This window comes from Eutrigla gurnardus (genome assembly GCF_963514095.1).
Source record: "Eutrigla gurnardus genome assembly, chromosome: 14".
NCBI lineage: Eukaryota > Metazoa > Chordata > Actinopteri > Perciformes > Triglidae > Eutrigla > Eutrigla gurnardus.
This window is the reverse complement of record NC_139937.1, coordinates 20,371,797-20,397,874: the sequence shown is the minus strand read 5'-3', so window position 1 is coordinate 20,397,874 and position 26,078 is coordinate 20,371,797. Positions and strand designations below refer to the sequence as shown.

At 44.8% G+C, this 26,078-nt stretch overlaps 1 protein-coding gene across 1 annotated transcript; it reads right to left on the bottom strand.

The window, feature by feature from the left end:
* LOC311024017 (semaphorin-7A) lies at window positions 1-24,318 on the bottom strand. The gene is made up of 14 exons (XM_084026200.1): window positions 24,101-24,318; window positions 19,091-19,230; window positions 18,062-18,124; window positions 14,488-14,583; window positions 14,086-14,191; window positions 11,299-11,406; window positions 10,765-10,904; window positions 10,091-10,269; window positions 9,863-9,971; window positions 9,455-9,665; window positions 4,887-5,002; window positions 4,500-4,672; window positions 4,026-4,081; window positions 1-3,571 (listed from the first exon to the last, which is right to left on the bottom strand). The coding sequence occupies exons 1-14, from the start codon at window positions 24,177-24,179 to the stop codon at window positions 3,225-3,227; spliced, it is 1,923 nt and encodes a 640-aa protein (XP_083882326.1). The 5' UTR covers window positions 24,180-24,318; the 3' UTR covers window positions 1-3,224.
* Window positions 24,319-26,078: the final 1,760 nt, after the last annotated feature.

Below are 26,078 nucleotides of genomic sequence, written 5' to 3'. Positions count from 1 at the left end.
GAAAATCATTTCTTTATACTCATAATTTATTAATTTTCACCTCACATCTTCAGGGAAACACATGTCAATATGGGTTTGTTACATGAATATCTATAATAGATATCTGATTTTTTGAAAGTACATGTGATGAGATGGCGTTAGACTGGCATGGCACCAATAGAAATCTCTTCTTTTAACAATAGAGTTGTTGGCATGTCGTTTTTAAAATGAGATATATCAAGACACAGAATCGTGGGCTCACTTCATGTCCAGCAAACAAAAAAACGTGGAATCGCTTCCAGCAGATAGCCTGATCCCGTGAAACGGTTTCCTGAAGGCAAATGAAGAGCTTGCTCTGAAGGAGTCGAGCCTCCGTCAGACGGCTGTGAGTGATGGATGCAGCCGTGGGAACAAAGCAAGGACTCCAACAGAAAGGTGAACAGCTGGTTCATACTATGGATCTGAAATCTGCTGAACGATGAAGACCTGCAGCGAAGACGAGTCCCAAATCCACACTTTAGTTCAACCTCGACCAAAATAATACGTCGGTTTTGTTCCGAACTAACAGAACTTTGTGAAGTAAACGACTGGAGGGATGGTTTTAATTAATCTGCTCTAGTTCGTTAACGGATATTATGATGCGACCTCCGTTGACTTGAATGAGTCGACACTTTTCTTTATTTTTTTGATTCTTGGTTCATCACGAGGCCTGAAAGAAAAGCTCCGCAGTAACACAGTGATTCATATTTAAAGACAGATCACAGTCATGGAAATATAATCATTTTTCCACCAAACGCCCACACTGAGCTGTCATTTTACCCGTCGACCCTTCGAGCTCCCTCACTGCTAAAACTTTACTTTGTTTAAAGCCTTTGAACCAATCCTGTTGAGTCTCCGTCGCTATGGAAACTGTGACGTGCAGAGCAGTGACGTTGAATATTGAGCAGCCGTTTAAAGTTCCGTTGCATAATAACGAGTTTAACAAGCAAGAAGAGCTGGACTTTCACCCAGGAGGCCGCTGTTCATGTCCCTAAGAAAGCCGAGGTCAATGTTGACTCTACACTCGTTACATAACGCTAATGTTTGTTACGCACAGTAATGCTAAGGCTAACCGTTGTTAATTCACGGTAAGTCACGTTGTTATGGCTGTTACGCTATCTTGTTATTGTAACCACAAACCTGAACGCAAATCATCGTTTCCCAACGTTAAACACGTGGGGATATGAAAGTTGTTCATGAAACACAGTTCTGCGAAGCTTGGACTAAACGCCTACCAGTTTGCGGAGTTATAATTTCGCCCCCTGGTGGCGAGACACCGCGATGACTGTATCAGGAGTGTGAATTGAGTCCGGGACTAAATGTTCCAGCAGGTTTACGGAGTGTTTCATGAGGAGAAGCATCGAGGAGGATGAGGTTGCCCAACATGTTTTTTTTTCTCCTGTTCTTGGCTCGGCCAGTAACCCTGCAATGCAGAGAGACAGCAGATCCCAGAGCAGCAACTCCCAACTAATCTGAGAATCACAGGCGAGGAGAAGCTCGCTGCCTACACCGACGCTGTGAAATCTATTCTCTAATACGTTACACGACGAGGCGGCTCTAATGTCTAATTGGCTATTAATGACATCTCTGCCACATTTATGTATTCAGAGAACGATAATTCTCAAAGCTCCGGAGAAGAACATGCAAATCCGCTGTATAATTCATCACTTCTCCACTGATCGGTATTCATGAGGGTTGGCACTAGTTTTTTGGTTTGTTGAACTCGTGTTTTTTACATCCAGCCTTAATCCGCCTTCTTAATAAATAAAGTGTTATCAGATATGATGCTGCAGACGTAGCGGAGCGCTAAAGCCACTCAGCTCGTCGCCGGTTGTGGTTGCTGCTGAACCTCGAGATACAAGTTTGACTTTCTTTCTATTTGCACCGTCTCACATTCTAACAATGGCGTAAAAACTCAATCAACACAAAGTGTCACAAACGTAGGCAGCAATGGTAGAAATCAGCATCTGCAGAGCGATAAAACACAGAACACACTTCACGGTTCTAAGTACAAGCCTTTTTTTTTTCTCCAAGCAAACAATAAAATGTCTAATATGCGGTTCCATGATAATGTGTGTGTGTGTTTTTTTTAAATTGCTTTAGCGCAACACCTTGTTCACATCTTTACGCGTTGTCGAATCGGACGTCCTTTGCAGCAGATTAACCTTAATCCTAAAAACTGATTCAGAATATGCAAAAATACAACAACTAATAACCTGCAACGAATGTCTCTCAAAAGCTATTTTCAGATTGGAAGGTTTAATTTCATTATTTGGTGTCTCTATGTTTAAGACTCTGAGGGAGCTAACATTAAACTACGATGTGGTGTTTTTCACATTCTGTTTTGTTTCCGATGTTCCGGGGAGGAGGGACGACGACGGCACGTAAAAATAAAAGAGACAACGGAAAAAGCTGTGAACAAGGCGTGATCACAATGTCTGATACCATCGGATAAAAAGATGCTAGAAACGGCCTCGACTGAGGAGGAGGTGCTGAGACACAGTGATGTTCCAGAATGAGCTCTTGCCCATCCGCCTACTTCCTGTCAAAAAAAAAGCTGACACTTCCTCCCAGCGATGTCGTTCGACCCGGCGGCACTAATTACAGCGCCGGTCCGACCAAGGCTGCAGTATTCTGCCTCGACTGCAAAATTGTGCTTAGGAGCTTTTTGTCCCAGAAGTGTTAAGGCTTTTTAAATCTCAATACCAGACATTAATCTAAGTACTAATGAGCTATACGGATGAGGTCTAACAAGATGAACGACTGATGTAAGAGCGGTATTAAAGGTTTATATATTCACAAGTAAGCACAGTCAAGTCAATTTGAAAACAAGTAGAGAAATGGTTAAAAGAATCGGCCTGGTATCGCTGTTTCGTTGCCCAACTCATACGATATGTTTGGAGTCAGAGAGGAAAGGTTCGCAAAGCACCCGGCGATGGTGGATCGAACCAGCTGGACACGGACAGCACATCCTTGGTCCAGCTGCAGATATGTTGCTTTATGCTAAAAACTATACAGATCACTATCACATTTTCTGGACTCTTTCTCTTAAAAATTGATATGGAAAAAGGGTGATTTTTCACCGTCCGACCCAACCATGTTCTTCGATGCTCTGCGAAGCTCACCTCCTAACAGAGGCTCCTCCCCCTTTCCCGCCATCGGGAGCCAGTAAGGATGAGGGGTTAGCATTTAGCGGTAGCTGCAGGTTAATGGAGCCACAGAGTCGCCGCGGCGAGCAGCAGCGACGGCCCCAAGGTGGAGGCCAGGGAGGCGGCCAGCAGCCGGCCGTCGTTCACCAGCCGGAAGGAGATGACCTCCACCTTGAAGCCGTCCTCGGTGGCCATGCAGCGGAAGACGCCGTCCCTCAGGGGCGTGTCCACGGCCGGGCCCAGGACGCAGAAGTCTCCGGAGAACAGGCAGGGGTAGTTCCTGATGCAGTTGTCCTTCTCCCAGCGGTAGGTGGCGTGGAAGGAGCGCACGGGGCAGGGCAGGAAGATGGAGGTGTTGGACTGAACCATCACCTCTCGGGGGGAGGTGCGGCGCTGCTTCAGAGCTGTGGAGACAAAGAAATGAAGATCCGGTTTTTCGACCAAAACTCATTTTAAATGTTGTGTTATTCAGTAAAAAAAATGACAAAATATCGTTTTTTTTGTGTGAACATGATGAAGCATCCCCGTGAAACTCGGTAAAGATTAAAAACACACAGTTTCTTATCGTCTTTAGTTATTTTCTGGGGGAAGAGGAAATGTGGCATCGCTTAAATGAAACACAGTTTTAGGACCAGAGGGGAGTCGTGATTGGTCGAGGATGTAAATCGGTTCGGAGCTTTAAAACAGGAAAGGCAATGATGTAAGAAAAAGAAAATCCCCCGCAGCTTGTTGGACTCTGCTCAATTATATGATAATCATCTTTTTACTGAAGCTGCTCCGAAAGATTCCTATTTGGTTTAATTAAGATACAGAGAGAGAGAGAGAGAGAGAGAGAGAGAGAGAGAGAGAGAGGCTCACCAGCAGCTTCCCCACAAACCGAGGAGTTGGAATGGTCCAGATTCTGAATGAGCGTCCTGTTGGGGAATAATAGAGACGACAAATTAGCAGCAATAAATAGTTTTTCACAAACAGCTTATGAGCTTCCACAGAAACCTTTAGTTACTTGAAAATTAAAATGCCTTGACAAATGACTCAATTTTGTCTTGGGGGGTTATTACAGCACATTGGATTTGCATATTGTCTCTTAAAATTGAAAATGCACAAGATGTATTAAAGCCGAAGAAGTTAACTAACTGAGTGATACACAGTGTTTGCTCAACTTGCATTTTAGTTTTTTCCTTCAAGTACTTTTTTCCTACTTTATGTAAATGTCATCCTCACAGTCAGAAATAAGGCATCGTTTCTTTAAATGCAGGTTTTTCCTTCATAGTTAAAGATCTCCTCTTTTGCCGACTCATGCCTCTGCAGCGGTGACATCATACGTAAGCGTACCCGGTGGTGACGTTGTATCCGGGCGGGATGGGGATGCACTTCCTCCTGGCTCGGTCCCAGCCGCAGTACGGGTCCCGGGAAAGGATGCACTCCCTGCACGTGTCGCCATAGCGACTGCAGTCAGCCAGCGGCAGGCGCTGGACCTCCATCGCCGTGCCGACATAGAGGTGTCCCTGAGGAGGAGAAACCGGTGTTATTCGAATAACGCAGCGTACATACTTCATGTTTGCTTCAGAAACATTTCAGAAACTTTGGTTCAAAGGTTCAATTTCAACATTGGAATAGTGACTGAATATTAAACATCTATCTACTATGAAAAAAGTGATTATTTATCATGAGAAACATGAGTAATTAGACCTAAATAGAAGCGATTATTACGCGTCGTACCTTCTGAGAGTCGATGGCCATGTTGAGGACGGGGCCCTCGTTGTGGAACAGAGTGTACTGAGATATGATGAAGACGCCCTCGCTGGTGTGAAGGACTTTGAGGATTTTGCCCTGATCTGTGGAGATGAGGAAGAAGGGATGGATCTCCGTCAACTTAGCTACAAGAACACACACAGACTTGTCTTTTGTGTGTTTTATAAACTCATGGATTTAACTTGGACCACTTCCACTCTTGAGGTGGGCTGCAGGGCCAAAGGCAACATGGCAGACTACCGAGTTTTAGAGATTTCTTTTTTTAACAGGCATTAGTGAAGGCGGAGAGCAGTAACCTCAACGTTGGATGGAACCGATCCAGTTATACAACAGAGAGGTGGAGCTCAACGTCCAAAAAGTTTTATTCTTGCCTCCGGCAGAGATCTGTTCAACAGATTTTACATACAAACCTGATGGAGAATGATTTCTCATGAACTAGCATTGTTTGTAACCAACAGGAACCCGGGAGCCCAGAACTCCAGGGGCCTTGAACCTCCCAGGGTTTCTCCAAGTCAACTGGTTTATGCAAGTTCAGGAAAAATATGTTTGGGAAAACCCAACCTGAACCCTCTAAAGCTAACGTTGGTTTTGTCGTGTGATATCTCTTGGTGTTTTTATGTACATAAAATGTGTTTCATTGCCCTGTCCGCAGCAGTACATCATGTTGCTCCAGTGATGCTACTCCAGCCTGATGGGCTGAATGCCGACCGCCGTCCCTACGAGGGAAAAACCTTGTATAACCACTTTAAAACACCCGAGTCATCGCTCTAAAGGGGGGGTCACGCTTCACTGGGCCTCTGCGTGAACATCCGGCCTCAGGACTCTCATCATCCCGGCTTCATGCTGACACGATGTTCAAAAGGTGATTCAGATTAGCACCCAGCAGACCCCAGGCCAGACGGGGGCAAGTATCAAGTCTTTACAACGGCGTAGCGTCTCACTCAGCGTTTGGAACTCGTGTTGGTGTTTTCAACATGGAAACAGTCTCACTGAGGAACATAAGGAGCCACGTCTGTGTGAACATTTCCAACTGTCTGATGAGTCGGGTTTCTAATCGTGGGATCAACCCGGCGGCTGCTGGATCATTGCTTTGTTCAACGCGTCGGTCGATAGGAATCGTTATTACATCTCTGAGCCGTCGCTCCGTTTTAATCGATCTAGCAGACATTGCGATGCAGCATCACTCAGACTGAGTATTTCCTTATTGCCCACCTGTTTGGGACATTTAATTGGACTGGAAGCTAGACAAATGCTCCTCTACCTTCTCACTATTTGCGCTCAGTTAATCGTCGTCCTCTCCAACTGAATGACTTGACACATTTAAAGACTCCCTACAGGACGACGTCCACACTGGTTTGGTCTTTTGTCAGGTCTGAGATGATTTCCCCGTCCCCGCTGTGACAACGTGATGGCGTTTTATCTTACATCTTAATTCCTCCGTGAGGTGCTTTCACATCCGTAATGAGGCGGCAGGTTATTGCTGTCGTCCTCAAACTGTCTCCTCTCTTCTTCACAAACTTCAAATCTATATTTTTTCTCTTTGTAGTCAAAGATCCTCATTGCATCCGGTTAATTCTCATGTGACTGTCTAATCCCGTCCACAGCTATTTTCAGCTCTTTTATCAAAAACGGTGCATCGGTACAAAGAGAGCAGCGTGACGTTCTGGGGGGGAAGGTGACGATGCTGAACTCGTCTGCTGAGGGAATCAGTTTTTGGGTTTTATTTATCCAGGGTTTGCTGAGTTCATCTTTTTTTCCAGTAAACACATTCTCAGTAGCTTATTTACATCCATGCAGCAACACACTCGTGTCTCAAAGCTTCGACCGTCGGATCGGCCTCCTTCTGTTTTCAAGGGGTTTTCCTTCCTCTTAACACCGACTTACAGTCACTCTCTACACCTTTGATCCGCCTCTCTAACCTTTAAGCTGCCGCTGCCTCGAATGTCACACCGCGTGACAAGAAAATTGCCTCTGATCTCAAACGTAAAGTCAACTTGAAACGTACGACTCTGGCATTTCCTGCGTCCCTCAGGGAAGCTCGCTGCCGTATCGCCTCCGAGCAGCTTTTTACATCTGCTGCTGTTCAATCTGTCAGCGAGTTTCTGAAGGCGAAGAAATCTCCCTCTCTCCTTCCTTTGTCTGCAGCAGTGACCCGACTCCAGAGGCCGGCTGAGGTCGACAAGCTGTCAAAACCTCCGTTGCCGCTGTTTCGGGTCCCGACTCGACGCAACACAAAGCGACTCGCTCCCAGTCGGACGCTGCTGCTCGCTGTAGGTTTTGCAGCGTATCCAGAACGGTCGGCTCCAGCTGGGACTTGTCAGCACAGATAAGTGACCTGAACACCGATTTCAGCCTGAAGGCCTTTTGCACACTGAGTCCCATTTTTTGTGGCTTTGGATTAGTCCGACTGCCTCTGGACCAGGTCTTGAACTGCCCCAAACTCAACCATTTTAAATACAGGGATGATTTTCTATCTATGGCTGCAAATATCAGCTGGACTTCAATTCTTACCCAAAGGGACTCCGATGAAACTGAGAAGACCCACAAGAAAGACTTAAATATCAGCGGTTATCTGGGACACCAAAGCCCAGCAGGAGGAAGAGGAGTTCCTTTGAGTTTCTATAGTAATCAGGTCAGAATCCTTTTAATAATAAAAACCCTTCTGTACCTTCTTTCAGTTGGATTTTAAAGGAACTAAACCGCTGCACCACGTTGAGCCTGTCAGCAGTGAATATCTGTCGTGTTTTTAGGCTGACAGATATGAAAGTGTAGCTGGTTATTATTTCCATAACTTCTGCTGAACTATTTGCTGTCTGCTGATCAAAAGACAGAGATATTAACTTTGTCATATCCTGCAGCATTCTGTCAGCTTGGATCTCCCAGAAGTCCCACGAGACCAGTTAGACTTGGTCTGAATCACAGCGAGTGTAGGCTAAGCTACGTAGCTAATGAGGACCGCCCACCACTTTAGTCTGGGTCAACGGTTCCTTTAGCCTCCAAACATCATCATCACTTGGCCAGACGATGGTAACGAGACAAAACGCAGTGTATGGAGAAATGTTCTTAATCTATAAGAGTCCAGGTCCCAGGAGCAAGTTCGCCACAGTCCAGTCCTCTACTGGATCGGCCGAGAGTCTTTGCAAGAACTAAAACGGCGAGACGGATGAAAGACGAGGCGGATCTTTGATTTTAACTTATGTCCGTTGTTGTGTTCATACGGCTCACGTTGCCTCTTGAGTCCTGGACCCTCGTTTGAAAAAGAACGATGAGATGTTCAAATAAAGAATTAAGTGATGATGGAAATCATTTATTCCTCTCTCTCTTTAACAGATTTTACTTTGATCTCGTTACATTAAATATGTACGAGCAGAGAGCCGAGGAACAACAGGCGAGGGAAAGTCCGGCCGGCGGAGCAACAGGAGCTAATGGAGGGAGGCGTGATGACATCATCCAAGAACCCACAGCGAGAACCCGTCCGTTTCATCGCCACGTTGGTTCTTCTTCTGTTCTTATTAGAACCCATAAAGGACACGCGTCCTCGGCAGGAGGAAGCTGCTCATCACTCTCTGCACTCCGGCACGCTTAGACATTCATGCACTCGTGAGCATATGACTTGTGATGGTTGCCATGGTAACCTCCCTGAGGCACAAGGCGTTTATTCTCCTTTTTTTTTTGGGTGGGGGGGTAGCTGCTCAGGGCAACAGCATCGCCTCGGCAACGCTGCTCTGATCAAACAGAAACCGTCTGAATGGATTCTGGACAGAAACACATTTTGAACCTCGATGTCGACCTTCAACTCGTTTTTATTCAAAGCTTCAATTAGGAATTCAAACGTAACGCTTTATTGTTTTTGCATAATTTAAATGCCTGTGATGTTCTGTTATCTGTATTAAAGCAGCGTCGTGACCTCGGGGTGGATGTTCTGACTCACTCTGACTCGCTGACGATGACGCTGACGGACGAGGAACAGAATTATTTGGTTGTTTGATATGAACACACGACGTCTGTTTCCTTTTATTATATGAAATAAGCCGCATGAATACGATTCCCACTGGAAACCAACACAACATGGAAGGTGAACTGAGTTGCGTTTGCTCGTCGTCCACATTACACAACTCTTCAGGTTGCTGTGGATCAACATGTTGATGAAACGATGGCGGCCGCACGCAAGCAACTAGCTTTCTATCTTCTTCAGATCAACGTTCTGAGCATGTTAGATTTAAATTGATAGAAGGATATTTATCTGAGAGAATAGAAGGATCGGATCCGGACTACATGAATCTGATCGAGTACAGATGATACTGTAGCTAGCGAGCCAACGGATGCAGTCGCCATCAATGACATCACAGCGATGACATCACGCATCAGCAGCTAACGTTTCACAACGTGAAGACGAGAAGAACCGTCACCTCTTTGCTTTACTTACAAGACGACACGAGGGAAGGTGAACAAAGGAACCGTCAGAATGCAGTACAGCACTAAACTGCTAGAGGGCGCTGCGTCTCCTTCTCTCACACACACACACACACACCCACCTGTCCCCAGGTACAGGACGCTGTAGTGCTCGTCGTTGACCGCCAGGACGATGTCAGCCACCGTGTGGGTGATCTGGTCGTCGGTGGGCAGGTCTAACGGGGCAACGCCCACCGGCCGGATCACATCCTCGATCTCCGGGTGGTACCGGATGACGCCGAGGTTCTTGATGTCATTGGGGCCCGCCGCCGTCGTTGAGTTCTTGCGGACGCACTAAGAGGAGAAGAGAGTATATCGACTCTAAATACACAAAGATGCCCCTCGGATAGAGAGTTTGAAATTGCTTCTCTTTTATTAACTTGCACTTCAATCTCTCCACCACGGAAATAAAAAAGCCGACGCTGCACGTTTTTTTATCTGGATGCTGTTTTTCTCAGATTAGCCGAGTGAAAGGAGAGAGAGGCTCTCACCATGCCGGGCCGGGTGCCGATGAAGGAGCTGCTGTAACCCTTCAGCTTGGAGGTGGAGAACGCCTGGTCGATGTCCTCGATGGAGTACGCACAGATCACCGTCCGGCCCCTGGACACACAGACGGATCATCAAACCCTGCAGGGGACTGAACCCAGCATTTCAAGCCATACAGGACTCCATACAGGACTCCGTACAGGACTCCCTACAGGACTCCATACTGGACTCACCAGGCGTTGGAGAACAAGCCGTACAGGACTCCGGCCCTCTTGTCCTGCGCCGTCAGCACCACCGCCTGCTTCATGTTGTTGTACTGCTGCTGAGTGTTTCCGGCGCCGCACATCACGCGAGCCTTCATGAAGGTGGTCCACGAGTCCAGCAGCAGGGCTTTGATGCCCCCCTCATCCACCTGGAGGCAACGGAGAAGGACAACGGAGTCATGATGAGGCAGTCACCAGAGTTTGGGTTGAACCAGTGACCGTGTTACCAGGTGACCGTTTTACCTGGTGACCGTTTTACCTGGTGACCGTGTTACCTGGTGACTCTCAAGTTACGACCAGCTGAAAGTCACCATTTAAACTGGAACACCATCCTGATCCTGTCTGGTTCCTGTAGAACTTGAGTCTGTCTGAAGATAGATTCTAAACTTCTCACTGGTCTGAGACCAAACTCCTCAACGATGACATGACTTTATGTTTGTTGTAGCCAGATAAAAGTATCAAACCACGTTAAAATGCATCAGAATACAGGAAACGACATCTACTCTGTTGAATAATTCACTTATAACCAGCGGTTTTCTTTGGTAACGCTGCAGTATTCATACAAAACCTCCAGGCCTCTAATTATTATTATTATTATTATTACTGGACTCTGATTGGTCCACATTTCCCCAAAGGGTTCTCACCGTGCAGATCCTGCCGATCCGGGCCCTGTAGGGCTCCTCATCCACTCGGGCGGTCTTGTTGAGCTCCGTGAAGAAGAAGTAGATCTCCTCCTTGTACTTCAGAGAAGACGGGATGATGGCAGCTCCGGCGAACTGGGGATCTGAGACCAGATTCAAACAATTTGTTTCCAGTTCAACCTCGGAAGACGTCTCATATCATCTTCTAATAAGCAAATATGAATTTGTGATTTGTTTTTTTTTTCCACAAAAACTAATTTGTGACGCAATAAAAACAATCTTTTTGTTTCTTTATGAAATATGAAGTGATTGCAGAATGTTTGAGTATTACTTTGAGCGTATTATGTTGATGATTATCAGCAGATAATAGAACTGTGAGAATCAACATCTTCCTGCTGTAAAAGTCGTGAACACAGCTACACGTTGTTCCTCGCCATCAGAGTGATGGTGGGTGATGTAACGAGAGAACCGCCCACCATCCTTCATCAGACCGGTCCTCCTCCTCCTCCTCCTCCTCCTCCTTCTCCTCCTACTCACTCAGCAGCCAAATGTTCTCCGTCTTCAGGAGCTTCTGGGAGCTGAACGTTCGGCGGATGGAGCCGGCGTGACCCGTCACTGACGACATGGCGGAGTACAGACTCCCCTCTGAGGCAGCGAGGAGAGAAGACGGAGAAGATGGAGAAGGGTGAAACAGAGAAAAAGGGGTTCAGAGATACAGAGAGGAAACATGAAGCACAGAGAGGAAGAGGAGGATGAAGAGCAACGAAGAAGACATCCAGGCAGCATATCAGCCTGCACTGATGAGCTGCCACCAATCACCATCTTCTCAGAGTGCCGTCTCCATAGCGATGCAGAAACCGTAGCAGCAGCATCTTAATTAGGACTGATGGTTATTAGAACGCCGCTCGACTCGAGCGAAGGGTCGGCTCGTTGCCCTGGTGACGGATCTCCGTGTGGAAGAAGACGGCGTCCCGCGGCGCCGACTAACAGCTCGCTGATTCCTCCACTAACAATTTGAAAACATCTCTGCTGAGATAATGTGACCCTTGCACCACTTCCACATCAGCCAATCAGGGAGCTACGTTCCACCATTACACCATTCAATTATTATTGCGTTCATCATGAGCTTGATAGCCAAACCATCATATTTGATATTTGATTTGACCTTTTGTGACAAGATGAGAACAGGAATCAAAGTAGAAAAAATGAAGCGACGTCCCAGCATGCACCTTTGTCTGGCTAATTATGCTAATTTAAACAGTTATGTTGTTGAGAACACTGTTTACATTTCACACTTCAGCCTGAAGGCAGAACTCACACTCGACCGCAGTGTTATTAAAATCATTTTTTTAAAGGGTTTGCCAGCCGGATAAAAACCACTCATGTTCTAGTCGTTTTATATTCAGTTTAGTGTTCAGATTAATGTTTAGAACATCCTCCTGTCTGCTACACGTCTGATGTCTGTTCACTCACAACAGCTCCGTCACATACAGGTTTTATTGTGAAAGCACAACGGCAGATGGCCGAGTCTGGTCTGGTCTGGTCTGGTTCGGTCTGGTCTGAGTCTGAGCTAATGTTGGTTTTGTCGTCTAAAGCTAACGTAGCTTTTGTCGTCTAAAGCTAACGTTGGTTTTGACGTCCAAAGCTAACGTAGCTTCTGTCGTCTAAAGCTAACGTTGGTTTTGACGTCTAAAGCTTAGGTTGGTTTTGTCATCTAAAGCTAACGTTGGTTTTGACGTGTAAAGCTAAGGTTGGTTTTGTCGTCTAAAGCTAACGTTGGTTTTGTCATCTAAAGCTAACGTTGGTTTTGTTGTCTAAAGCTATTGGTTTTGACGTCTAAAGCTAACGTTGGATATGACGTCTAAAGCTACGGTTGGTTTTGTCGTCTAAAGTTAACGTTGCTTTTGTCGTCTAAAGCTAACGTTGCTTTTGTCATCTTAAGCTAACGTTGCTTTTGTCATCTAAAGCTAACGTTGGTTTTGTTGTCTAAAGCTATTGGTTTTGTCGTCTAAAGCTAACGTTGGCTCTGTAACATAATGTCCTGACTGACAGAAAAAAAAGTCGTACTGAGTGACACAAAACAATTAAATTCGTAACTCTGCATGAAACCTACAGATTACATTTCATTCATTTTTTTTTTGAATTACAACATCCCGCTTGATGTTTCTGAATGCAATAAAATTACAGATCAGTTTAATTTAATATGGTATCATAATTAAAATAGATTAACAAGCCCAATTAAAAATGGTGCTTTTGCCCCCGGCTGCTGGAGAGCAACGCGGAGAGTTAAAGACCTCCATCCAACATGTTTAGTCACTTAATGAAGCTCCTGATGTTGTAATATTGAGTATAAAGCTCTCCACATAGATGCAGCGTCTGCAGCTCAGAAATGATTTTCCTGAGTTAAATTCTTCGGAAACACAAAGACATTTAGTCTTAATACAGACCAATTAGCGCAGAGCATTTTAATCGGTGTCTAATAGGCAACACATTAGATGAGCTGCGTTCAGGCAGGTAGGTAATGATTTGTTAACACGCCGATTTTCCAGAGGATCCGCTCTTTGAGGCACTTTAGATAAAAGCATTGCCTCGCTATGAACAGAGAGATAATCAGAGACGGATCCCTGCTGGGAGCTCGGGACTCATCGGCGTTCATACGCAGAGCTCTGTACCAAAAATAAGAACGTGGGAATAAAAGGTGAGAAATGGTGACACAATCAAGAAAAAAGCCTGAACTCATCGTTTTGTTTGATTCCTTCTGGTCACAAGAACATTCGCGATCACAAGATCACCAAAGTCAATTAATTTTGGCACAATCAGAGATTTTCCTTTTGGAGCGTTTTTTGCTTTGTTGAAGTTTGATATGCAAATCGAGACCGTCCAAAAATAGAAGAAGCTATCACACATTCACTCGCTGATGTGACCAGAATCTTATCAGCTCTATAAGAGGGAAGGTCCTTATTGTTCATATTCTCCAATCAAATTTAAACTACCAGTCACAGTGCGCATAATTAACAAGAATATTCAGCTCCTGTTTACTTTATTCTAAGTGAGCGAAACGGCAAATAAAGCATTAAGCAAATCCTCATCTTTGCATCATGTGAATTTGATCTTTGGTGAACCAATAACAACCCAAGTGTGTGTGGTTGACCCCAGTTGGCTCCGCCCACATTCAGGAGAACGATGACCTCCGCAGGAGAAGGTTTGACCGTGAACTTTCCCACTCAGGAGACTAAAGTCACCGGTCGTCTTCCTCCAGCTGGCGATTCTGAGGTTCAACAACACAACTCTATGTTTCTGGTATTAATCTGCCGTGGTTGTTACCTGCCGGCACGCTGATGGACTTCTGGGATGGATATGCCGGCGAGATGTCCGAGGCCGACGCTATCTGCCCGTTTCCCTGGACGTCCACCAGCACGGTGTCGTTCACCTGCCGGGAGACGGAGGAGCGCTTTAGTCCAAAGGTGCATCATTACGTGTTATTATCTCACAGTTCTCTGTCCCAAGACCCCACAATTATCTGTTTGTCACAAGACACAAGATTTATTAATGAAAACATCCTCCGAGGCAATGAATAACTCCCGGCCTTCATCAAGCCAGGAAAACAAATAAGTAAGAAATGCTAAATACAAATCGATCTCGACGGTGTTTGGATGAGCAGCAACAGAAAGAGTCTGCAGCGCTTCGATTTAACATTTCAGAGAATTTGTGTGCAGAAACTCTTACCAGCATCCAGCACCTCGGGCTGCCGGCGTTCGTCCCACAGATTATCATTGTGTCGTTCACTTTCTGAATGACGGTGATGAAATTATCACACTCCAGCTGTGAGACGGGACAAAAGGCAAGAAAACGAAGCAGAATCAGGAGGGAAGGAGAGAAAAACACACATATCGGGAGATTAAAGATGCAGAGACGGAGGGGAGAAAACGTGGTTAAGAGAGAAAAGAGGCAGAAAGGGAGGAAGGAAACAAGAGAGTGAGAGAGACTGGAAACTAACAGAGAGAGAGAGGAACAAAGCAGGAGAACATAGGAGAGATCAGCCTGCAGTAGAGCAGCATCACCCTCCAGATGCATCACGTATTCCTTATGAACAGAAGATGGAGGCACATGAACATGAACATGAGCCAAAGACGAAGCCGGCCAGCGCTTGTGTAAGTGTGTGTAGGTGGCTGCGTGGGCGGGGGGAGGGGGGGGGGGACTTTTTCACTTTGGTGTTTTTGTGAGAGATCGTTGTTACTTTGAGTTTGCTAAGTGGCCACTGAGATCCGGGCCTGAGGTTAAAACCAGAGACCATATATATGCAGAATAACCGGTGAGGCATGCATTGCCGTGGACGATGGCAAAAGCTAACTTTGGTTTTGTCGTCTAAAGCTAATTCTGGTTTTGTCATCTAAAGCTAACGTTGGTTTTCTCATCTAAAGCTAACTTTGGTTTTGTCGTCTAAAGCTAACGTTGGTTTTGTCGTCTTAAGCTAACGTTGGTTTTTTCGTCTAAAGCTAACATTGGTTTTGTCGTCTAAAGCTAACGTTGGTTTTGTCATCTAAAGCTAACTTTACTTTTGTCGTCTTAAGCTAACATTGGTTTTGTCATCTAAAGCTAACGTTGGTTTTGTCAAAGTTAACGTTGGTTTTGTCGTCTAAAGCTAACGTTGGTTTTGTCGTCTAAAGCTAACGTTGGTTTTGTCATCTAAAGCTAACTTTGCTTTTGTCGTCTTAAGCTAACATTGGTTTTGTCGTCTAAAGCTAACGTTGGTTTTGTCAAAGTTAACGTTGGTTTTGTCGTCTAAAGCTAACGTTGGTTTTGTTATCTAAAGCTAACTTTGCTTTTGTCGTCTAAAGCTAACGTTGGTTTTGTCGTCTCTAGTTAACGTTGGTTTTGACGTCTAAAGCTAACGTCGGTTTTGTCGTCTCTAGTTAACGTTGGTTACATTCGTAACTCTGCATGAAACCTACAGATTACAATCCATGAATTTTTCTACCGTGTCGTTATTACAACGTCCTGCTTGTGGGAGAAAAAAAAACATTTTTTCGATGTTTCAGGATGCAATAAAATTACAGATCGGTTTAAATTTTGATATGGTATCATAAATAAAATAGAATAACAAGCCCAATTAAAAATGGCGCTTTTGCCCCCGGCTCGTTGATACTTTGAGGTCGCTAAGTGGCCCACACTGAGATCCGGGCCTGAGGTTAAAACCAGAGGCCGTATATATGCAGAATAACCGGTGAGGCTGCGTTGCCGTGGACGACGTCCCCCAGGGGGCGATAGCAGCTGTAGCAGTATCGACCTCCAACCAACGTCCTCTCTGATCGAACTGAAGCTCCCGGAGCCTCACGTCGTCTTGTTTTACTGCTTGGCTTTCTGCGCTCACAAACAATGCTCACTGAAACGTGAGCCCCGTGCCCCAGAGAGTCGCATTCATATTTAATGATTCTGCACCTCCTGATTTATGTCCGACGCCGACATTCGCTACCAGCAGGAAGCAGCAGAATCCTTGAGTATCTACAGTGTTCTTGGAGGTTGATCTGTAAGTGTAAAATCAGAGAACATGTAGCTAAGCTGAACCTGAACGCCTCCTGGAGGTCTCGGAGGTATGAAGTAGGATTATATTTCATGAAGGTTACCGTCGTGTATCAGATCGTTGAACTGTTGAGTGTTTTCTCTCTACGATCTGAAGCTCTGGTGGATTTGAGGATAGTTGGGAACAGACGGTCTATCTAACCTCCGAACTCCATCGAGGTTTCCCACAAACCACCATCTGACTCTCTGGACCTTCAGCTGATTTTGAATCGACGCCGTCGTTGTTTTGTGCTGCAACTCAAGTAACTTTCTGAGATACTCTGCGGGTTTTGTATCTTACATTAGACAATGAAATGGCAGAAAAGGTGTTCTTGTCCTGATGACAGAATGCTGATGTTTGTTTCGGTCGGCTTCACTGACCTGCAGCGTTTACACATTTATACTTTATGTGTTTAAACAGGAATATCAACTCACAGGTTCATTTAATTCTGTGTTTCCTGTTTTATCTCATTACTTATGTCCTCTCCTTTCAGACTTCTCGACCTCGTGGGTTTTCCCGCCAGAGTCTGTTTCCTACCTGGCTAATTAGTTCCACCTGTGTCTCATTAGTCCTATAAAGCCAGTGCAGTCTGCAGCATGGTCTCTGGTGTTTGCCTTTTCTGTGGTATTATCTGCCCGTTTCTTCTGACCTGGTTTTGTCTGACCCTGTTGGACCTCCTGAGCACCGAACCCTCAGCTGATCTGACCGTATTCCTGTGTTGAGTCGGCCGATCGGAGACTGAAGGGCTTCCAGTTTTGACGCAGCTCCAGAAAAACAGATATGGAAATAATTGGCTGCTTTCAAAGGATCAACGTTAAAAATAGAACAACGCCTCGGATCCTTTCTGTCGTCAGCCGATGAAGACGAGTCCCAGTGAGTTATTGATGATGGTCCTTCCTGTCGGTGGAACCGTTTAGACAGGAAGTGGTGTGGCGCTAGTACATCTATTAGATCTAGTAGATCCTGAATGAGTGAGGTGAATGTCCGCATTAAGTATCAACATTATGATAAAGAGAACCCTCATATTTGAAATATGAATATTATACCTAATGCTTGTAGCTCGGAGTAGATAGTAGTGATTTATCGTTTTTGCTAAATAGAGAATTCAACCCTGAGAATGAAGAGAAAACGACTTTCAATGATCCCGTTAATGTGTTGTAATTATATTACCGTGGCAAAATGAATGTGGACATTATTCATTGTAATTTTTTTTTTTATGAAATGTGAAATGGTGACAAAAAAAAGGTCTTTAAAGTTCAACCTTTTCATACAAAGACATCTGCTTCTCTGCCGGGAACCTTTTCTGTCGTGTTTCTGTATTCTCTGACGAGCAGCGCTTCGACTTCTCAGATTAATCCAAGCGTTTCACATTAAACTAAAGGATTATTTCAGGTCCAATGTGGAACTAATCTCTTGGTATTCGCTCTGTCTCTCTATGGAATTCTGCACTTTATGCAATTATCAACAGCTCGTCTTCTGTGTTTGTCTCGAGGTGAAGCGTCTCCTGTGTAACGTTATCTCATCTGCATAATTTCCATCACTTATTGGTCTTTATTGAATGACTTCACTGTGTTTATTCCGATGATTCAGCCTGAATGAGAACGTGAAACCTCACAGCACTAACCTGACTGAGGCGCCGCGGCAGGCAGGTTAAGGTGAAGGTGATGATGATGGGAAACATGATGACGTCGATGATGATGACACACTGATGTGGGAGGAGCGACGGGGAGGAGTTTCTACCTCGAGCGGTGCAGCCTTCGCCTTGCAGGTGTCGATGGCCGTCTGGTCGGACGCCGCCGGGATCTGAGGAAGGAAGGACGCGTTAGTCCGGACCAACGTCGGTACTGGAGAACTGTTTGAGCCCGGTGTAGACCAGCATGGAGGAGGTCTAGGTGCTGGACTGTAGACTCACTGTCCCGTTAAAACCAAGTTGTGTTGTTTTGGTTTGGTTGTCGACCAGCACGGAGGAGGTCTGGGTGCTGGACTGTAGACTCACTGTCCCGTTAAAACCAAGTTGTGTTGTTTTGGTTTGGTTTCAGTCATTTTAATTAGAGCTATGTAGTTTTATTACCTCAACAGTGTAAATCTGCGATTGTTTGTTCTTTAAGAGAATCCCTGGAAACGCGATTCCGAGTGTAGTTTGGTTGAGTCTGTGAGTTAGCCGTATTTCTCGAGCTAACAGACGTGAGCCTGCCTAACTCACCGACTCACACGTCTGTTAGCTCTAGAAACGCCTAACTCACCGACTCACACATCTGTTAGCTCTAGAAACACGCCTAACTCACCGACTGACATGTCTGTTAGCTCTAGAAACGCCTAACTCACCGACTCACACGTATATTAGCTCTAGAAAAATGCCTACCAACACTTCATCGACTCACACGTCTGTTAGCTCTAGAAACGCCTAACTCACCAACTCACACGTCTGTTAGCTCTAGAAACGCCTAACTCACCGACTCACACGTCTGTTAGCTCTAGAAACGCCTAACTCACCGACTCACACATCTGTTAGCTCTAGAAACACCTAACTCACCGACTCACACGTCTGTTAGCTCTAGAAACGCCTAACTCACCGACTCACACATCTATTAGCTCTAGAAACACGCCTCCCAACACTTCACCGACTCACGTCTGTTAGCTCTAGAAACATGCCTAACTCACCGACTCACACGTCTGTTAGCTCTAGAAACACACCTACCAACACTCCCCCAACTCTGTTAGCTCTGCAGTCGAGAGATGAAACCCCAGGAAGCTGGAAGAAGAGCGTACCTGCAGGTCGCGGACGCCTCTGTTGGTGAACGTCAGCACGTAGACCATGGCCTGGCCGCCCAGGTACAGCGTGTCGCTGCCCTCCTGGTGGTACATGCTGATGTAGTTTTCCGGTTTGCCGAAATGGAATCTGGAGGGCTCTGTGGACCAGAACAACACACACACACGTTGTCTCATTGTATGTGTTTGCTTGTGTGATGAAAATATGCCCTGTAGTAAAAAGATTAAAATAAACTAAAAGGAAAAATCCAACCACTTTAGATTTCAGTAACACATCACTACGTCTGTTGTTACTAATTATTACTTAAGTCATTCATTCATAATGAGAAAGAGGAGACGAAAGAAGAATATGTACAAAAGCAATTTCTCATCGACAGGATATCCGTCCAATCAACAGCTCAAGCAAGGAACTAAATAATAAAAGCATTTAGGGGTCAATCACAATCACCAAAGGTCAATGCATGAAAGCAAAATTGCGTTTCAGGAAGTTATTTAAAAAGATGATCCAGATTTATCCAGATTAAGCTCCTCGGCAGGTCGGGTCAAAATTTGGAAACCCTGATGGCTCAGAGCCAGACCTCCGGATTTTAATCTAATCTGCTGTGGATGTAGGGTCCTGCTGGAGGACTCGTGGTGATGTGGACTGGTTCAGTTTACAAAACTCGGTTGACGTCACGTCTGCTTTTAGATGAATCACACGGCTGGGTGTCGGAGGAAAAGGGCATTTGGTGGGAGCATAAATATCACTGAACTAGTCATGTGAGCAACAGATGCCTGGTTGGATTTCTCTCCGGACCCAAAAGTCTCACATCCACCCGTCATCCAATCAGAATCACACTCCCCGACAACACATGACATGGTTTTAAACAACGTGGTTTCCTGGTGAACATGCACCGGAGATCAGCTTGTAAAGATTTGAAAGAGTTCTACAAAACATCTGCCTTGTCTGATAGCAAATGGAATTCGAAAGGTGGATTTATTAAACATCAAAGGTTCAAACCTCAAATAGGCCAACCAGCCTCTTCCTTTCATTCGGTCTCTGCTTCGGAAATACAGTTCTGCATTTATTTTGTAAAGAGACGTTTCAGCTTAAAGCTTTGAGGCGAACCGACCGGCTTCCTGTTCGAGCGGCTGACTATATAATAGAAAAATAAATGTTATAAAAATCAGTGCTTTCATCTTCAACAAAAACGCACCATGAGATCATAAATTAATTCTGAACTAATGATGTATTTTGCTCTCTGTATCTCAATATTAATATATTCACAATGAATGATGAGAGGTGATTATACAGTCGTGGGTACTGGTTATGTGGTGTTTGTATTGATTTTGTTCCCAGGCCTGGAATATATAATAATAACAGACATCCTGTCTGACATGAAGGATGAAGTGCTTGTGATCGCTGGTAGGGGTTGCTAGCCAACCAACTATTGCTATGGCAACAGTGTCCTCTCTGATTGGTGGGAATCTAATTGATGTCGCCTGTACTTCACAAGGAAGTAAAGAAGGAAGGAAGGCCGATGTGGCTGAAGGCTTCAGTAATAACACACATATTATTTTAATGAGTCTGCATGCAGTCTTAAAAAAAAGAGTTTCTCTTGTTTTTACATTTGCTTTTGACATTTAACAATATAGTTTCTGTTTAAGCTGTTAGTTTCCCGTTTAACAAAGTGCTTTTATTTAATTTATGTTTGAATTTCAAAGTCATTTAAATTCGAATCAAGATGTTTTTGAAAGATATGCTTACCTTGTATTGTTGCCTCAACCTAACTATATGATTTTGTTGCATTTTTCCATTTGTTTTGTATTCACATTGTTTAAAACTGCGACTGTAATCTGGAGAGAATATACATTACCCTGGAAATGTAATCGAGAGAGCAGTTTGGTTTTATGAAGTTCTGCGAAACTTGAATCCTGACGTTTGATCCGTATCAAGTCATCACGTACTTCTGTCACCTCAACCTTAACGAGTACTTTTGTTATCAATAAATAAACCTCAAATATACGTAAGATCTCGTTGGAAGTTTATTTGAACTCCTAACGTTTCTGTCACACTTTCTTTTCTCCTTAAGACATTAAATTGTTGAAGTACTGTGATGGGGAGAGTGTGGGTGCTTTTGTAATTTGTGAATTTTTCTTTCTTGATTAATGACATGTGTACATACATAAGAGCAACATGTATAACTTGTTTTTCTTTAAATAAAAAGTTTAATGACAAAAAAAAAGACTGTTGCTGCTGGGTGAAAATCATGAATTTTAAAAAGGTCAGCTTTTCAGGAAACGAGGAAACATCCTCTTTTTTTAGTGTTTTTTTAAGGGCTTCATTAAACTCCACTTGTAGAGGAGCATGTGATCCTCGAAGGAAGGTGAAACATCTTCGAATGCATGAGTCACTTTTAAAGAAACAAAAGTACTTAGAAATGCGGTAATTAACTAAAAGTCAAGAATATTAATTTGTATTTGAATAAAAGTTCCTGGAAAATAAAAAACAGCTGAGGCAAAGTCAGGGGGGGTTTGATAGAAGTCTTTCCTGCTCTTGCATCATATAATGACTGATTTTATTTACATGGACGCTTTGCCTGCCAATCTCAAAGTCCTCCATCATGAACTTGACAGGAAAATCTATCAGACTTGTGCTTCAATAGGCTATCGAGGCGTCGGGGCCTCCGGCTGAGAGAGAAGGTCAACACAAATGATGAACTTTGGCGAAGTGTTCTGATGTTCAGGATCCTGCCGCCGATGTGGAAGCCGTCAGCTGATGTCTCTCTTCCAGTCTCTCTCTGTCTTTGTGTTTGTCTCCGTGTCTCGTTCTCTTCATGTCTCTGATTTAGATTGTCTCTTTGTGTTTGTCCTGCTTCCCTTCGCTCTGTCTTCTCGTATCTTCGTCACTCTCTGGCAGAAAGAACGTGCGTGTACTTCCATTCTCTGACCACATTCAACATGCCGCCTGCAGGCGAGGAGAATATACTTTCACACCTCAAAAAAACATACTTTATACCCACATGTATGTATAAAATATATTATTATTTCCTATTAAAGCTGCAGTAATCAACATTTTGCAGCTTTTTAGCATCTATCAGCTCATTGTTTTGGTTTCCTGACCGTCAACTTCACTGCCCTGATTCCCTGTCGGCAGTTTCTGGTAGTCTGATGATGTCTGATTGTCAGATAGGCAACAGCAACCGGACGGAAGAAGTAAACACCTCATGTATACAGAAATAGGTTTTAATTCAGCGCAGCCGTGATTCTGGAGGCTGTTGTTGGTGACGCTGACTTCGCGTTTGAACATAACCTGGACATTACAACCCTCACGAAGGCAGGATTTATGGAACAGCGCGCTGGTTGGTTGTTTGGGATGAATGACGTCTTGTTCCCGTCGAGGTTCAGTGCACTTATTGTTATAATGGATCGTGTGTCCCCGACAAATCACGTCTCACCTTTAACCTTTTATCCCTGAATCAAACACAAGTCGAACCTAAATCTGGAAGAAAGAAAAAAAAAACAGTTTGGAGCCCTGAAAAAGTCCCTTGAAGCTACAAACGTCCTTATGTCACCCAAACGCCACACAGCTTCTCCTCAGACTGGGCCTTTGATGGATCCACTCTGACAGTTTACCTGTGTGTGCGTGTGTGTGTGTGTGTGTGTGTGTGTGTGTGTGTGTGTGTGTGTGTGTGTGTGCGACAAGCATTTACAGCTCCCCCTTCACAATTGCATAACAACGAGTTTGATTGATATGACTTGCACGTCCGTGGCGTCATCTGTGCGTTTTGTACGGTGCTCATCCGCGGGGAGGAGGGGTTGAGGGGGAGGGGTTGAGGGGGAGGGGATTGAGGGGGAGGGGGGGTACAGATAACTTGACACAGCCTCCATCTCGACTGATTGCTGAATACATTAGAGGAGTGTGTGAGGTGTAAAAAGGCGTGAGTGGAATAGATAACTAGGAGTCGGCTCGGAATTTTCCACTCCCCCCCCCCCTCCCCCCCTCCATGTCTACATGTGTAAATGTACAGAATGTGTTATGGCAGAGAGCCCCTCTGCAGAACCCCTCTGGTTCCCGGAGCCGGACTCCTCTGCTGCAGTGTGAAGCAGCTGCCGTGTCCCGCATTGCAGCTCCGCAAGGACGCGGGACCTCCAGCGTGTCCGCCGCCGGAGTCACATTTCACCGGGGGTGGGGGGGACGACGCGCTCTCCCGGTCCGCTCTGCGGTTAAAGCCGAACCTGCAGCCCCGAAGCGCCTTATCAGTCCAGACGGTTGTGTGTCCGCGTCCATTGGGTTTGATTCCGCTCTGGAGGTGACGAGATGGAGGGACGGCGGCCAATTAAAGCCCGAGAGCAACGAGCGTGAACGCGCAATGCACGAACACGCGAGTGGAAAACAAGGACCAAGAGAAAAGCCACAAGTTGCACAAATCAAATCATTTAAATGTGCCTTTGTGTGTTTGTGTGTGTGTGTGTGTGTGTGTGTGTGTGTGTGTGTGTGTGTGTGTGTGTGTGCGTGCGTGCGTGCGTGTGTGTGTGTGTGTGTGTGTGTGTGTGTGTGTGTGCACATAATTCCAATGTAACCTGGAAATGGATTTCTTTTTAAAACACACCGAGCTGACTAAGAAAACACATCTGGGTGATCGTTTGTTCACATTAACGCGAATCAGTTTCCTTCCAGATGTTTTCATCCTGTTTTTAACGTGCGCGCGCGCGCGGCCTGGATGCTGGAACCCGTAATTTACTACTCGGTGAGTGGGGGGAGGGCGGCGTCATTACGAGATGAATCCGGAGGTAACCCCGTGAAAATGTCTGAGCTTCATCCGCAAAGGACGAAGAGAAACTGGAGGATAAGTGCGTCCATCACCTCGGGACCAAACTCTCATCCACTCATCCATCCATCACCATCCCTCCTTTCATCCCTTCATCGGTCCATCACCTTCCTTATACATGGATGAAACACGTCCGGCGACATGAATATTAATAAATACTGTTTAAACCACACAGCACCCAGAACCCGCAGCTTCCTACCGTGCAGAACGAATTTGAGCCGAGGCGACTTGGCGGCGACCATCGTCGCCAGCAGCGACATCAGGATGAGCGGATTCATCTTCCCGGAGCTCCGCCGCGTTCAGAGAAAGAATCAAACCAAAAGCTCCACACACAAAAAAAAAACCCTACTTCCTTCCTACAAAGCAGCCGCCGTTCTGGTCCCTCCCCGATCCGCTGCTGGTCCCAGGTCTGTGCTGGTCCCAGTCCTTCACAGCGCTGCTTCGACCGGCGCTTCAGCTGAGGAGACGTCGGGGTATCAGGCTCCACCTCGGAGACAGCAGGCGGAGAGGCGGGTGGAGGAGTGGAGGGTGGAGGAGTGGAGCCTCAGCAGCAGGACGCAGGAATGTCAAGTGGGATTGTGTTAAAAAAAAAAAAATCACACAGACGAGAAGCTTCAGACCTGTTGCTGCTCGAGATCTCCATCATATACAGTTTATATTCATTTTAGTTCCATTTTACTTCCCCTCATACAACCAGGAGAACATCAATTATCTTCCTCAGCTTTTTACATTTTATTTTATAAATACCATATTACCAATTCTGCAGGCAAAGACAACAGAATAAAGAATAATTCTTCATATGCAGAATGACTACATTGGCCAGTCTCTTAGCAATGTTGTTGCACATGAGCAGCAGCTCCTGTAATGTCTAATCAATATCAATATTGTGGGGATGAATCAGCAGTTTGACTGCGTTTGTATTTGTGAAGAAAATGGACCCAAATATGAAATATTAGTGTTGAAGTGGAGGCGACCCGACGGACGCTTCAAGAAAGATGTTCCTGTAGTTCCTCAGTTCAGAAAGAACTACAAGTCACAGAGGTCAACCACAGGTGGAGACAAACCTGTAAACCCACCTATCAGCGGAGGCGATGTCCTTTTGTCTGCTTCAGTGGTCTCTCAGTGTCCCATTACTCCACATTAAACATCAATCATCACGATTCACAAGGAGATCCTGTTAACCTTCATCCCACCAAACACAGAGCCCTGAGGGACACCGTGGAGAAAACGCTGTAAGAACATGAATTACATTTCTTAGAAAATAAAAGAACAGATTATTATGAAAAATAGTCAGAGCACAACTGAAGATGACTGAAAGAGTCTCTGTTGGTGTTTGAATCTGTAACTTGAAATAGAAGAATATCATTGTATCTAAATAGGGACGATACAGTTTAACTAGTTTAACAAAGACTGCAGCTGATGTGCTCTAGTTTGTAGTTGAGCTTCTACAATTATATGAATGAACAACATGCTGAAACTACATTCACAGTACTGAAATACACATGAATAATCAGCATAATAGGATATAAAAACTACATTTCACAGTACACTAATATACATATCACAAAACATTAAATATGACACCTTGCAATTTAAATATTAGAACACAAGGAGTTAAAGGGTACAGCTTTGTTTTTCTTTCAGCCAACACTTAACCTTCATTATAATCAGTTTTATGTCTGGAATGAATGCTGGAATGAATATGATGTGACAGTAAATCTCCCTCCGTGGTCAGTTCTTAGTTATTATCGTTGACATCCATCAGATCCTAAACGCTGATGTTTAAACTTCCAGCTCTGCTGACCTGACTCAGTGATGTCATCATGTATGATGCAGTCAGTGGCCACCATTTAAACACTAGGTGGCAGCAAAAGTATGATTTTGAATCTTTGCTTCATCACTGATTCTGTGTTTGATGTGAGATCATCTGGAGGTTTCAGGTCTAAGAGAGGGCAGGGACTCGGCTCATTCTGTGTATTTAAATATTGATCGAGGGCAAAAGTGTGATCCGAATAAATAAAATCACGACTGAAATTAAAAACACAAGATTGGAACTGTTTTTTTTTAAATAAAGAGAGGAATCAACCTTATTTAAACATAGTTTGTAAGTGAGAGTGAGTGGATTAATGCTTCCTCATCATGAACTCTTTTATCCGACCAATCAGGTTGCAGCACGA

What these genes read in the sequence shown, in the direction of transcription:
- LOC311024017 (XM_084026200.1), bottom strand. Translation starts at nt 24,179, where the DNA reads ATGAATCCGCTCATCCTGATGTCGCTGCTGGCGACGATGGTCGCCGCC. An exon ending in TGGCCATCGACTCTCAGAAG is followed by an intron (nt 4,673 to 4,886) that starts GTACGACGCGTA and finishes TCTCCTCCTCAG; the next exon opens with GGACACCTCTATGTCGGCAC. An exon ending in GGATACAACGTCACCACCGG is followed by an intron (nt 4,082 to 4,499) that starts GTACGCTTACGT and finishes ATTCCCCAACAG; the next exon opens with GACGCTCATTCAGAATCTGG.